This window comes from Hippocampus comes, unplaced genomic scaffold (assembly GCF_001891065.2).
Source record: "Hippocampus comes isolate QL1 unplaced genomic scaffold, H_comes_QL1_v1.1 scaffold122, whole genome shotgun sequence".
Classification (NCBI taxonomy): Eukaryota; Metazoa; Chordata; class Actinopteri; order Syngnathiformes; family Syngnathidae; genus Hippocampus; species Hippocampus comes.
In genome coordinates this window covers 4,527,880-4,543,598 of record NW_017842059.1, presented here as the reverse complement: position 1 = coordinate 4,543,598, position 15,719 = coordinate 4,527,880, and the positions used below count along the sequence as shown (strand labels likewise).

General features: G+C 40.7%; 1 protein-coding gene across 1 annotated transcript in view; it reads left to right on the top strand.

Moving 5' to 3' along the window:
• arcn1b (archain 1b) overlaps positions 1–6,800 on the top strand; it is a 19,951-nt gene extending 13,151 nt beyond the window's left edge. Inside the window, exons 7-10 of the mRNA XM_019861438.1 lie at positions 3,463–3,610; positions 3,995–4,103; positions 4,247–4,451; positions 5,351–6,800. Coding sequence (XP_019716997.1) covers positions 3,463–3,610; positions 3,995–4,103; positions 4,247–4,451; positions 5,351–5,440 — 552 coding nt within the window. The 3' untranslated portion in view covers positions 5,441–6,800. The remainder of the gene's footprint in view (positions 1–3,462; positions 3,611–3,994; positions 4,104–4,246; positions 4,452–5,350) is intronic.
• Positions 6,801–15,719: the final 8,919 nt, after the last annotated feature.

Genomic DNA, 15,719 nt, shown 5'->3' with positions numbered 1-15,719 from the left:
TCTCTCTCTCTCTCTCTCTCTCTCTCTCTCTCTCTCTCTCTCTCTCCCCTCCCCCAGCCACGAGCACATGCACACACTACAACCCGTATTAAACACAACACGATCTAGGCAACCACGTGATGACACATTGATCAAAGAGTAACCCGCGTGATAAGACACAAGGGAGATTGCTGGGCGGGGCTGCGAAGATGCACAGCCAATCAACATGGCTATGCATCATGGGATAGATCCACTCGTGCTGTCATTGGTCGACGTCGCGCTGGGAACCAATCAAGCTCCAGCCATGTATAAAACTCTGAGTCATTCGCATTTTTTTCTGAATACAGTATTTTGGAAAAGAAAAAAAAACTTGATGCACGAGGCCGCTATAATCGAACCGTGAAATTAGCGAGGATCACTATATTGCTATTGTACATTGATTCGTATTTTTTTCAGAAACTTTGAGTTGCCATTACATTTATGACTTACCCCCTAAGCGCCTGTTTAGCTGCTTATAGTCTGAGAGAGAGAGAGAGAGAGAGATCCCCCCCCGCTCTTCTGTCTCTTAAACCCTTACCACTTACTGTATATTTAATTATGAACAGACATTTTCAATAACAAGTGCATTTATATTTGTTGCAGCCAATGCGCACTCATTGACTGCTTTGTAATTGTGTAAAGTTTGCAAGAGCTGTTCTGCCAAGTCAAATTCCTGCGTCTGCGAATAAAAGTGTTTCTGACTGCAATTTCCCAATCTTTATACTGACATTTCATCAACTCGCAGACTCAGGAAAGAGAAGCCAAGGCTGAGATGAGAAGAAAGGCCAAGGAGCTGCAGCAGGCGAGAAGGGATGCCGAGCGTTCTGGCAAGAAGGGACCCGCTTTTGGTGGCTTTGGCAGTGGTGGCATGACCAGCATCTCCTCAGGATCGATCATCACAGAATCCATCGTAGAGCCTGAAAAGCCCAAGATCACACCAACTCCAGTCAGGTACACAAAATCAGAAATCCACACTTGCAGTCGCTGTTCTTCTCTTTTTTGTTCCGCCGCTGGTCTTTTAAGTCGTCAGGCTTGTTTGTTTGGCAAACCGTTTCTCTCCCCCCCTTTCCAGACCAAGTGGACCAAGTAAGGCCCTGAAGCTGGGGGCGAAGGGGAAAGAGGTGGACAACTTTGTTGACAAGTTGAAGTCAGAGGGCGAAACTATCATGCCTTCCTCTGGGAAGAGAGGCTCAGATGTTTCTAAAGCTCTTCCACCACCAGTGAATGTCGAGAGGTTGGGACTCATCTTGGTCGATTTAAACAAACAAGCAAGGAAAACAAACACATATTCTTTTAAACAAAATTCCAGTGAGTGCTTTTTGAAGATGAGCAGGCTTTTAGGGTCCTTATTACACCACAGGATTTAAGACGTATAAAGTGAACTCGGTTTCAGCAATTGCCTGACCTTTGAGTGAAGGCATTTTGAAGACTGCCTCCAAATGGGTGATAACCTCACTAAATCTGCGCATACACTTCCAATTCCTCTGGTCTATTCTGCTTTGGTTTAAGACTCAGTGTAGGTAAGACCACAGAGAATCAATCCCAAGTCAAGCTTAGTTTGTTTACTTGGTCTATTCTGCTTTGGTTTAAGACTCAGTGTAGGTATGACCACAGAGAATCAATCCCAAGTCAAGTTTAGTTTGTTTACTTTAGGCCACTTTAGATATCGGTGCTATTTCTGAACAATGGCTTATTGCAGAAAGACATAAAAAAGTAGCTTGTCATTCATGTTTACACAGCAACTGTTGCTTTTAGTTCCAAAATGTATTTGCCGTCTCCATGTCACGGTCCCAACACAACACTTCTCTGATTTGGCTTGCCCTCTACCAGTGTACATCTTCGTGTTGAAGAGAAGATCTCGCTCACTTGCGGTCGTGACGGCGGGCTGCAGAACATGGAGGTGCTGGGCATGGTGACGCTCCGAGTCACAGACGACAAGAACGGACGCATCCGCCTAGTTCTCATCAACAATGACAGCAAAGGATTACAACTGCAAGTAGGTTGTTTTGCAAAATCCAGGCACACACTTGAAACCATTCGTTGTCATAGAGGAAGAACTCATGCTAAACTGGATTCAAAGTTGATTTGTACTTACTAGTCGAAACTGTATTAGGTTTTTGACATATCTAACACTTGATTTTCTTTTTTTTTTTTTATGTTTTTGAATTGCAAAATTATAAAACATCCGTACTATACCGTAATGCCTTAGATTCAATTCAATGGCAGGCATTTTTGACCGTTTGACTAATTTAGGAAGGCCAACAGAAAATTGAGTTCTGTCGCTATATGAGCTCTAACCCCCTCCTTTCATCAGGGAAAAAAAGTATGTTTCTACCTTTTATCATTCTTTAGTAATCAGCAGTTGAACATTGCTAAGTTTATGAGAAAAATAACTTTTTTGTGAAAGGATGCATTTCAAGCAGAACTTGCACTTTGATGCAATTATTTTTAGTCACCATTTCACTTAGAGGGCCGTTATGACTGAAACCATATAAAGAAGTAAGGAAAAACTGTTGATTCAACTATTGTTTAAATTACTATCATATGAGGGCTTTGGTAACAAGAAAATGCATAGAATACAGTCAAATCACTTAGAGGGTCCATAATCCATTCCAGAAGGCTGTTCGAAAACCGAAATTGTTCGAAAACCGAAACCACGCTCTTTTTAAAATAAAAATGTTTACTGAACACGTCTGCTCACAATGGAAAGCAACACGAGGAAGCGTCACTTCCTCGTGTAAGGAAGGCGAGAGGAGTCAAATGGTGCATTCAAGTGCGCTCAGTTCATTCGAGAACCAAAATTTGTTCGTCATCCGAGGCATAAAAAACTCAATTTTTGGTTGAAAACCGAATTGGTCGAAAACTGAGACGTTCGAAAACCGAGGTTTGACTGTATATCTCTTATTTATTACGTGTGAGAATTAAAAATGTTGTTAGACGTTTTAGAAAGGATCATGGAGGTTGACATGTTTCAGCTGCCGCCGCTGGCCGCAAATAGTGATGTGGCGGTCCAGATCTGGCCCCCGGGCCTTGAGTTTGACACCTGATCTAAACAATGCTTTTCTACTAAATAACACAAAAAAGGGTACTTTGCAAAATAACAGTTTATTGCAAGAAAAACACTGCACTGATGCATGAACAATGCATGAAGTTTTCCATAAACTTCTCACAAAAGTTGAACTTAATCCATGTTCTCATCAACACACAGCTTTTGCATGCCACCTCGCCACGCGAGATCGAGTACTGTACAACATGCACACACTCACAACCATGTGTGGCTCAAGCTCTGCTCAAAGCCACTCCTGCCATCTAGTGGTGATTTACCATACTGAAATTCCCACGGCCTGGATACTACTGACTGATACTTTCTGTATTTTTATGTTTTGGCATTCAATGAGATATTGAGCAGCCAGCAACAGTCATGTCCCATCATGTGCTCCTTAGACACATCCCAATGTGGATAAGAAGTTGTTCACATCAGACGCAGTGATTGGCCTGAAGAACACCGAGAAGTCCTTTCCTCTCAACAACGACGTTGGCGTGCTGAAATGGAGACTACAGACCACCGACGAGTCACTCATACCTTTAACCAGTAAGTTCAAATGTTTAGCATTTTATCACATTGTTTTCACACTAAAGAGCCACACATGTCATCCCGTTTTTGTTTAGTCAAGTTTTAGTCCGCTGTAAATCAGTCATTTTTGGTCTTTATTTTAATCCAAGAAAACAATTATATTTGTTTAGTGTTAGTCAACTACAATGGTGAACGTTTTAGTCAGGAAAAATCATTTTACCCTATTCTGTTTTATGTTGTGTCAACTTCAGCAATATAAATAAAGATGTATATTTATGTGCTTCTCGGTTTGGGGTTTTTTTTTTCGTCGGGGGGCCGGCTAGCTGCAGGCTAGTGTCGGACTCTTGCTATTATTCACTCTCAGTTGTCCTTTTCATCCACAATGGCTCATTTTTCACTAAGTAAACTGCTGGCCTTCGGAGAGTGGCAACGGCTGTGACGTCAACATTGAATATGAGCTGCAGGAGGAGAGCCTGGAACTCAATGACGTGGTCATTACCATACCAGTGCCGTAAGTAGATAAAATCTTACTTTGGGGGCAACACACAGTGATGTAACTGGCAGTATTAAAAATAAGATCTGACCATATCTTTCCTAAAAATAATTTGGTATGTGTCATCACAAAGCGTGTTACTTGAATCTTTTCCCGTGCAGGTCTGGCGTCGGTGCTCCTGTGATCGGAGATCTGGACGGAGAGTACAAACACGACAGCCGGCGAAACGTCCTGGAGTGGTGCCTACCCGTCATTGATGCCAACAACAAGACTGGCAGCCTGGAGTTCAGCATTAGTGGACAGCCCAATGACTTCTTCCCCGTTAATGTGTCCTTTGTATCCAAACGCAACTACTGCGACATCCAGGTAGGATGAACTTGGACATTTGTATCATACAATAATTCAAATACAAACTCCCACTGTATTGAAATGCAGAAAACAAATTTTGCCATATGGACAAATTCATATCGCAATCTATATAAGTAAAGATGTACGTTTGGCAGATGTCCCTATAATGATACGATAACATTATATCACTTGGTTCAGTAAAAAAAAAAAAAAAAAAAAGCATTTTTGAAGAGAGATAACAAAATATCCATCCAAAACTTAGTTCTTTTTTTACCTACTGACACCATCGACATTAACAAAGTTGACTGACAGGAGAGGGAACGAAAAAGCACGACAATGCTGGTGACCCATCAACAAACTCGCATGCAAATAACAATTTAAAGAGTCCAGGAAAAAAAATATTTTATTTACCCAATTCTAAATTGATAGAGTAAAGTCTCGCAGTTGATTGCTAATTTGATTATAATGAATGCTTTGCTGTCATGCTACACCACGGTTGTCAAACTCATTTATTGTCGCGGGCCACTTAGGAGTTACGTCTTCCCTCGTAGGGCCGTTATGACAGTGAAACCAATTAAATGTTTCATTGTCTTATCGTATTATTACTTGTACACAAAAAAGTGGATGGGTTACTAGTTTTGAAATCAGTCAGGTCCACTATAATAATTTCTTCAATAATTATTTTAAGTGAGTATAATCAGGTTTGCAAACTGATTTCAAATTCTCAACGCGATTTATTACACATGACAATTGTACATTTCGGTACCGATTTTAGCAAGGATCATGGAAGTTGATTTGCTTTTGCGGGCCACATAAAATGACGTGGTGGGCCGGATCTGGCCCCCGGGTCTTGGGATTGACACACATGGTCTAAAACATGCCAATGATGAATGCCTTTTGTTTTTCCTCTGCATCAGGTTGCCAAAGTGACGCACGTAGATGGAGACGGCGCCGTTAGATTCTCGTCAGAGACCTCCTTTGTTGTCGACAAATATGAAATCCTGTAAGAATATTCTAAGAAAAGTGGGGGGCAAAAAAAACAAAAAGAAAAAAAAAACGGCCCATGAAAAATAGTCCAAATCTGCTCCACCAGACCGATTGACAATTCCTTTCCTGCCCACCCTGTATACTACTACACAGACTGTGTACATCAACAGGATTCCATCATCCCTCTGGCAAATAGTGCTCCAAGTTCTGGGCAGAGCTGCAGTGGTGTATTTATGTATGGAAGAGCGAGAGGATCATCTGTAGCGTTCAAAATTGAGATTTCCTAACTACAGCGACACTGTCGTTGACCTGAACGGAGGCCGAGGATGATTGCGGGGCAGGCCACTGGTCACATCACGCTCAGTCTTGTCAGTACAACCCTGCGATGAGCACTTGGGGGAACATGACAACACGAGGCAGTGGAATCACCCTTCACTTGAATTGGCCCAAGTACTTTCACGCATCCTCCACAACCACCCTTCATCCCTCTGCGTGTTGCATTGCAATAATTTGAAATGGCTGATTGGGGTTCTTGCTTTCTTTTTCAGATGTTAAGGTCCTGAACTGCAGAGTTCTAGTTCTTTGGTATGATAAGCAATCAAACTATTGTTGTTCTCTCTGATAGCTCACTTTTTTTTTCCTTGGGAGGACATTTGACTAGAAAGGTTACAGATTGGACCTTGGCTCCAAAGCCAAATGCTCAAAATATATTATGTCCAATCTGCAGTTGTTTTCATTCATCTTATTGCAATGTGTCCTTTTTATTTCTAACAGTGATATATCTGTTAGTTTTTGCTGTATAATTTGTCGACGTTTTCCACCACATGGCATTGAAGTTTGAAATGGAAGAGCAGAGCCCTACCCACCAGTGAATATATTTGATTATTGCAACTTTGGTATTTTTATAAGACCCTTACAGCCCCTCTTCACACAAAATTTGACTCTGTTTCAGTTGTGGCAGTTGAATAGTAGTGAAATGTACATTCGATGTGGGCCACACACAACAGCTTGAAATGCAGCACCACCCCCACCACTCATCACCCCACACCCCAAAAATGCAAATAAAGTACAGAGCATTTTGAAATTGGGCCCTCCACATCCCAAAGACAAAAACTTTGCACCCACACCTGTGTTCATATTTTTTTTTCCTTTTTTGAATATCTGATTTAAGATTATTCAGAATGAGAATGTCTTTCTTGGTTTGTTTTTCCACTTGGACTCCCCATATTTCAATTAACGGTTGTGTGGATGTGTTGGATTTAGAAATTAGTAAATCAAGCCTTTTTAAACTACATTTCTGAAGGGGAATCGTAACATTCCATTGTACAATTAGGGGGAAAACAGAATCTTTAATGTAATAAAATGTATTCTTGAAAAGTACATGGTTGTGTGACGATGTCATTACTTAAATTTTTTTAAAAAATAAACCAGGTGGGCAAACCTCTGTGCCCTGGAGCAGCATGCTATTTTGAACACTGAATTCGACAATGAGGTGGTGGGCGACCTTGGATGTGGACGACACGTTACGCATGCGCGAGAGGAATACTGTACAGCCAAGGGACTTCGCTGTGGAGTCATACAAATTTGATTGAATTACCCAGTCATACAACTTTGACTGAATTACCCAAATCCCACCAATATGTTTATATTCACATCAGAGAGAGTGTTGCTGACAACGGAACTATTCAACTACCAAATGTATTAAAACGTTTTTGCCCTGTCAGCAGAAAACAATTGATCAAAAATACGGAAGTGTTCTGCGTGAGTTAAACTCGCCCTCAGAACAGCCCTCTAATAGTTCGTCAAATGCAGTCTTCGTCAAAGTGAAATGTGTAAAATAACTGAACGGAATACTGTAGTTGCAAAACACTGGACAGCGCCTGCGGTTCGAACTCCGTCGGGAGTTCAGAGGCGTTTGCGTTGCACGAAGTAACCACTGAGCACACCAGCGTGATGTCGTTCCACTTCCGTATATGTTATCTATTGACATCAACATGTGCCAGTGCAGGTGACGTATCGAGACGATTTATCAATTTTTTTTTTTTTTTGAAGACAGTAAACCACTCTTAAGTAAACTACCATAATCTTGCCCCCCCCCCCCCCCCCCCCCCCCCCACCCTATCTGTCGGACCTTCTTCAAATTTCTGTTCCGTCTCGCTCCCTTAGGTCCTCAGCCTCCCTCCACCTCTGTGTACCCTCTGCCCGTCTCAGCACGATGGGGTGCAGAGCTTTCAGCCGCTCTGCCCCCAAACTCTGGAACTCACTCCCACCCGACATCCGAAATATTGACTCTCTTCCTATATTCAAAACTCATCTTAAAACCCACCTATTTAAAATTGCAGATACAGTTTAAACTCATCGCTTTTATTATTTATAATTTTATCTGTGGTTTTATTGCTCTTTTGATTGTAAAGTGTCCTTGGGTATTTTGAAAGGCGCTTATAAATAAAATGTATTATTATTATACTCAAAATAATTGCCGATATCAACGGAAAATTTCCGATGTAAGAATGATATATACATAAAAATGTTAACCGAAAAGACAAAACTACTTCTGAGAATAAAGTCAGAATTCTCACTTTAAAGTCAGAATTCTGAGATTAAAGTGATAATTTTGCCAACCTTGTTTTTTTTTTTTCTTCATTGGCCCTAATCCTCTTCCGTAGTTGTGGCATTGTACGTTATTACTCGAAATGATTTCCATTGCAATTGTATTTTTCAAATTATTATTAATTGCCCCACCCCGACTGTAATGTGCCAGGTGCATGTGGAGCGAGCAAACGCAGGTGTATCGCAAAAGACTGACATGATTCGCAGGAGAAAACAGGAATTAAACCAGTCCAGCACCCGTCCCGAACACAACCGTCAACCCTTCCTTCCGTGGGAATTAGCCTTTATTACCACTGGTCATATCTATTTTTGAAAGAATAACATTATTCGTAATTGAGATGAAAAAATAATGTGCATGAACGACACTTTACGCATGAGGGACAAGAGTACAACCAAAGGACTTAGTTATTGAGTCAGTTATCATGTTGATCTAGGATCCTAAATTCCACCAATCTGTTGATATGGCTTGCATAGAAAAAAAACCGTAGTGCCTTCAACGAAACTTTTAAATCATAAAATGCATTGAAATGTTTTGTTCTGTCAGTGGAAATCGGTTCAACTAAAACACGCAAATTGCGTGCGTGGGTCACCAGCCCCCCGTCCCTCTTGTTCGAGTCAAATCCATCTTTCGTCAAAGTGAAATTTATAAAATAACTGAAAGAAAAAGCGGCAAAACGCAGGACAGCACCCGTGGTTCGAACTCCGTGGGGAGTTCAGAGACGTTTTGATTGTACGAAGTAACCACTGAGCCAAACCGGCGTCGTAACGCCTGACTTCCTTATGTCTTATAACTATGACACGGAAATGCGCCAAAGTAGGAGACGCATATCAGTTATAAAATATTTTTAATGCGCCAAAGCAGTTGACGCATATCAATTATATGCAAATACTTTTAATTGTATCAAGTGTAAATTGAGGGGTTCGTAGTTTTCGAATGGATGGCTCCACGTTAAGAATGGGCAAAACGAGAGATGGACTTCGTTTGAACACAGCTTTACTTCCAAACGTCTGTACTAGTGATGTGTCGTTCGCGAACGAACCGGCTCTTAGAGCCGGCTCTTTGAAGAGAACGACGGGAGCCGGCTCTTAATAGGGAGCCGCTCCTAATCGGAGCCGACTTTTTTTTCTCCTGTTTTTTTTCCCCTCCTTCGGTTAAAGCAGTGGTTCTCAATTATTTTCTGTCATGCACCCCCCAAGGAAGAGGAAAACATCTCGCAGCACGACTATAAATAGTATCATTTGTCTATGAAATTGTTATAAGTACACCTTTGCATAGCACTGTATCCTTATTAACGTTTAAGAGAATAAAAAAAAAGAAATATGGACCAACTTTATGGACCAACTTACAACAAAGAATAGCTTTAGTAACTGGAACAGAAACGATTTAAAGTGCATTTGAAATTCAAAAATAACATTAAATCCTTAATTTAACAAATATTTTTTGACTGACCATGTCAAACCTTACGATACTGAAAAATAAAATTACATAAAATCAATAACTAATAATGCATTCAAACTAATCACCAATATTATCTCAGGAGCACAATATTTAAAAAAAAAAAACTTTAACCAGAAAAACAAAAATAGAAGAATCTGTGCTTTTTTTTTTATTTTTTTTTTTTTTATTTTTTATTAAATCAAAGATGATGTCTGGATTAATGGCTACAATGAGCACGTTTTGCAATACACAGCTTTTCGAAGCGAGGTTTGAAGCAGGACACAGCAACTCTCGGCTCCTGCTCAATGTGTAGCCGGGACCTGTAACTGAGTCAACAACTGATCATATGCAGGACTCTTGAAATGTTCTCCAATTTTGGAATGACCAATTCACATTCAAATCGGATCAACGGTGTTAGGAAATAATGACACAATTTGGATGTGCCTCCACCTTTTTAAGTGACCAAGAGTAATTGGACGATTGTAGGCTGACCATATTTTGATTTCCAAAAAAGAGGGCAGTTGGCCCGGCCACTGAAATCATTCTCACGGATGCCATCCATTATAATTACTTATTTTAAAGTCAGGTTGTACGATATTGGAAAACCATGCAATATGTGATATGGGTGTTGCACAATAAAAAATGTCACTTCAGTCTTGCATTTGCTTCCTCAATTTTTGACTCCATCCTTTGTTCCCAGGTCAAACAACTAAGGAACTCAAACAACTCAGAATTCTCCTCATACACCCTTTTTTGTGTTTTGTCAGGGACAAACCGACTGCAGTTGTGAATTCAGAAGTTTTTTGGGCAATATTCAGTCAAATGCTTCAAAATTCATTGGACGACGCTTCACAACGCAGATGGACAATCGACCCAAAGCATAGTGCGAAAGCAACTAAAGAGTTTTTAAACGCAAAGAAGTGGAATGTTCTGCAATGGCCAAGTCAATCAGCTGACCTGAATCCAGTTGAACATGCATTTCACTTGCTGGAGACCAACCTGAAAGAAAAATGCCCAAACAAGTCGGAACTATATGCCTTATAACTAAGACACAAACATGCGCCAAAGGTGACGCATATCAATTATAAACAAATACTTTTAATGCACCAAAGCAGGTGACGCATATCAATTATAAGCAAATACTTTTAATTGTATCAAGTGTAAATTGAGGGGTTCGTAGTTTTCGAATGGATGGCTCCACGTTAAGAATGGGAAAAAGGAGAGACGGACTTTGTTTGAACACAGCTTTACTGCCCAACGTCTGTACCGCTTTACGAACCAGAACACCTCTGCCGGCAACTCCAACACTTCCTGCTTTCCTTCAGCCAATCAGACGCTAGAACATAAAAATGTTTAGGCAATTATTAAACAGAATATAATTTAGGTAACCTTAACATGAAAGAATATAATGCTCAAACATAAAATGATAATAATAATTTAACATAAGCTTACACAAGTATTTTGGAAATTATAAATCAATCACTTTAAAGTCATGGAAAATACGACATCAAAACAGTAATCTGAACGGAAAATATATCCAAACCGTAAGAATGGTCAATCCTGTATGTACAATAAAAATGCAAAACTACATCCTTTATTCATTATGTAATCGTCTTAACGTGTCACTGTATTGTTTGGAAAATGATTGCGTGACGCTGGTGCATTCTTGTGAAACTCGATACGTTGTATTATAACCCATAGAAGTCGCTGGTGAGTCACGCGTATGTTCTGACTGTGTCTCATTTATTGAGTGTAACTAGGTCCTAGTTATCTAATAATAAATGGTGTCTGACAACAAATTCGTTTTTTCTTCCTACTCCAAGCAGCAGAGTCAGGTTATGTTCTGTCAACTCTAGAGGGCGCTTGTTCTGTGCATGGTGGTGGGTGGTGGGAGTTCACTCCTCAATTATTAACTTTGAAAAAACGGGGACGTATCAAAATAGTGATTTTTTAGTGTCACAATGACAGTGAAAGATGTTGATAAAACACTGGATGGCGCCCGTGGTTTGATCCTGTTAAGGATTGAGTGCCAAGATATAGTGGTAAATATATCAAACTGGAGGTGAGGAGGAAGTAACCACTGAGCTAAACCAGTGCAATTTCGCTGAGAGAGAAAAGTCTTAATTAAAGAGAAGTTCAATATTCATATTGTGTGACTATAAATTAGATTAAAATTTTATTAGATTTGTGTTTGTTTGTTTGTAACCGTATTTGATGGATTAAGTGTCAAAGGGGTCCTCAATGCGATCGAGTTCTTTACTTTATTGCCATCTAGTGGTGTACTTTAGAATAGCTACAGCCAAGTCATGAAGTTTCAAATCAATACAAAATACGTACCTGTGTATGGGTTTTCCCGAGAAGCTGTAGTAAAAGTGTTTTCTAAATACTATTTACAGTCCCAAATTGTTGTGGCACATTGGGCGTGTAGTGTGCAGATTGGCTTCACAGCTTGGAAGTTGTGAGTTCAACTCTGAGCCTTCCTGAGATAGGCTTCAAACGCTCGTGGTGCTATAGAATAAGCAGTACGAATAATATTTGGATTCCAAATATCTCTTGAGCACCACTTATTTTTTTCCCCTCTTGATGACCAATTTACATATCTCCTATGAGAGATGAGAGAGGTTTTAAATCAGACTTTTTTTTTATATTCACATAAAAAGAATTTAATAAAAATACTTGCACCCTACCACACATTATTTGAATCTATTTAAACACAGTTAGTTTGGTTAAAAGACACTTTAAAAGATATTCCATTTCGATAATAAATACTAAAAACTGGACAGACTCTGAGTGAAACTCACATTTTTCGGCTTTTACGTAAAGTATGTTCTCTAGGAGCCTTTGAAGAACTTGTCGGACATGTAGTCGATGTTCTTTGAGTGTCAAGTCAAATCAAGTCTTATTGTCAAATTTGCTATATCTGCAACATACAGCACAGATGAAATTACTTTCCTCTGTCAACCACAGTGCAAACATGCAGTGCATTGAAACCCACACAGAAAACAATAAATAGCAAACAACAGACAACAAAGGGCACTTGTGATTATTGTAGGTTAAAGCTAAGGTAGTGAATTGTTTAAGTGCTAATTTAAAAGCTTCGGGAGTGAATTGTTAAAGTGCAATAATCGGATGTCAGGTGCTGAAGGAGGGTCACTGTCTGTGTCAGGAGGCAGGAGTGGGGGTGGGGGAAGTACAGGCAGAACAGGGAGGGAGTGGAGTCTCCTGACCGCCTGGTGGAACAAATTGTTCTTGAGCCTGCTGGCTCTAGCACAGAAACATCGCAGTCTCCTCCCCGAAAGCAGCAGATCTAAGAGGCTGGGGTCACCTGCGATCCAGATGGCTTGAATTTTTGAATATTCTTCAAAAATATCAAAATGTCGTCCAAATACACAAAGCAGAAAACATTTAGCATATCCCTAAGAATGGCGTTATTAACACATTGGAACATGGCGGGGGCATTGGTCAGACCAAATGGCATAAGTAGATATTTGAAACGGCCAAGATGAGTGTTGAAGGCCGTCTTCCACACAGCCTCCTCCCAAATGCTGACTAAATGATACGCATTGCGTAGGTCAAGTTTAGAAAAGAGTTGCTGTCTGTAAGGCTGCGAATGCCGAATCCAACAGAGGAAGAAGACATTTTTCATAGTGATTTCGCTTAGTCCCCGAAAATGAACATATGGCCTTAATGTCTTTCTTTTCAATGAAAAACCCTCCAGCTCCCACAGAGGAAAAGGATGGCCAAATGAGTCCCACCACTAAGGCGGTTGAAATGTATTTCTTTAACGCCTCTTGTTTAGGTTGCGACACCTGGTAAAGATGAGCATGAGGAAGGAGTTCAATTGCACAATCATAGGAACAATGCGGCTGGCAGGTAAGGACGCCAAGCTATTTAGTAAAATCCTTTCCTAAATTGTGGTATTCAGCAGATACTTGATCGAAACAGATTTTTTCAGAGGGAATGACAGCGGATTGATTATTTTCATGCTTGGCTGATCTTAAACAGTGGGCGTGGCAAAACAAACTCCAATTCACGATGGAGGGAAGGTTCCAATTAATATCGGGGTTATGCATTTAAGCCATGGTAATCCTAAAATAATCGGAGCAGCGCGAGATGGCAGAACGAAAAACCTCCGCGATTCAACGTGATTCCAGGAGAGACATAATTGAAGCTGAGACATAAACAATTTAACCACTGCCAAGAGATGTCCATCAAGATCAATGACTATTGATTTGGGATAGTTCCTTCGTGGAACAACCTAACGTTTCGACAACATCGGGATCGATGAAACATTCATCAACCCCAGTATCAACCAGAGCCTTAATCCTTAATTTCCTTCTGTACACTGACACTTCTCCAGCTAGCGCAAGTCGTTTGACGTTGCACGAGTTGGAGGAACCAAGAACAGAAGACAGTGTACCAGACTCATGAGTCAAATTAAGTCTAAGAGTTGATCCAGGGTTGGCCGACTCGTGAAGCCCCAGGAAAGTCGACTTACTGTCAGATCCAGATGGTCTCGTACGACATGATGACCCTGCAAGCCGCAGCAGAAGCCGGATCCGGTCCAGGATTGCCTCTTCTCAAGATGAAGTCGGCTACCACCTAGCTGCATAGGTTCCTCAGGAGGTGGCTCAAGAGTCTCTGGTTTCTGGTCGTGGCTGGTCATCGAAGCGAGTGGTAGCGGTACATTTCAGTTGGACTGGAAGGTCCTGGACAGTTCAAAACCACGCTCTCAGCGTCTCCCCCTTATGTGATTGTCATGGCAATGAGTTCCTCTAAATTCATTGGTTCCTCCCGTACAACCAATTCGTCTTTCAACACGGAGCTAAGTCCACGCCAAAAAATATTACATAAATATGCTCTCTGCAGCAAAAAAATGCTGAAGGATATGGCGTAAGTAGCAATCGATTGCTTACCCTGAACACACTCCAATAACCGACCTCAGGCCTCCTTTCTCTGGACCGGATGGTGAAATACCCGACGTAACTCGGTGATGAAGTCGAGGTAGGAAGACCAGAGCTCAGGTTTAACATTGCTTACTGCTAGCGCCCAAGAAGCAGCTTCACCAGTCAAAAGGCTCCTGATAAACGCCATTTGGAATTGTCATGAACATATGTTAACGGTTACTGATCAAAAATCAAAGAGTACTGGTGAATATTTTGCCTACATCGGCCGATCTCTCCACCATAGTGAGATGGTTGTGGCAAATATGGTTCCCGAACAAATGTTGGGGGAGACGGCGTCCCAATCATGGCAGCTCGGTTCGAGGGGGGCGTCTCCCAGTTACCCAACTGTCCGACTTGTGATCCTAATTCCTCGAACTGGTGGGCCAGCAGAACAACTGCCCTGGTTCCTTTAACGCGGTTTCCTGCTGTCCCACTAAATGTCCTTACTAGTTGTCACAAGCAGCTAACAAAGGCTCTAAACTTCTAAAAGTCAACAGATTATATTTGTAGTTTTTAATACAACTGACAAACACAGGAAATATGTTTGAAGCATCAATGACTCCCTCCCAAAATAAAATAATAGTAATACAGTGAAACTCCTCTACAACGAAATCATGTTTGCAGCAAGAAAATTTTCACAACAGGGGGTTTTTCACTGTCGCAAATTTGATCTCAGATGTAAGCACCAGTGATGGCAATGGCGAGTGATGAAAAAAAGCGGAAAGGGGCGTGGCCTGGACGGGGCGTGGTTACTTACCAAAGTGACACTAAACATGCTGAAGATGAAGTGTATTGAATTTACACACTATTTGAAACTTGAACAGAAAAAAATCCCAAGATTGCCACTATTCTTCCAAGTGAAAATTTGTGCAATTTTGCTTGTGCATTCCTGGTGAGCACCAATATATAACTTCAAATTTGCTGCTCAAAATCAAAACTAAAAAAGGAAACACATTCCCTGCCATATTTAAGATTTGTTCATTACTTGTATTCATAAAGTGTTGTGTAAATGTGATATAAAAAGCTGTTGATTCTTACCTCATACAGTGATAGTGAAGTCCCACACTGTTTACTATATATGGGTTATGAATGTATTTTATTATATAAAGTGGATGTCTGTTTACAGTATATACAACAATATACAGTTTCACGAGGTAGAATACTTTATTTTCTCTTCATTTTAAGCTTTTTAGCAAGCGCTAAAAGCGTATATTGGTCCTCTCCGTCTTTTTCCACTCTCTTTTTAGCCAACTCCTCTTGTTTTTACACATGCTCCAGGCTGTCGAAAAGCGCTTGAGATCGAGT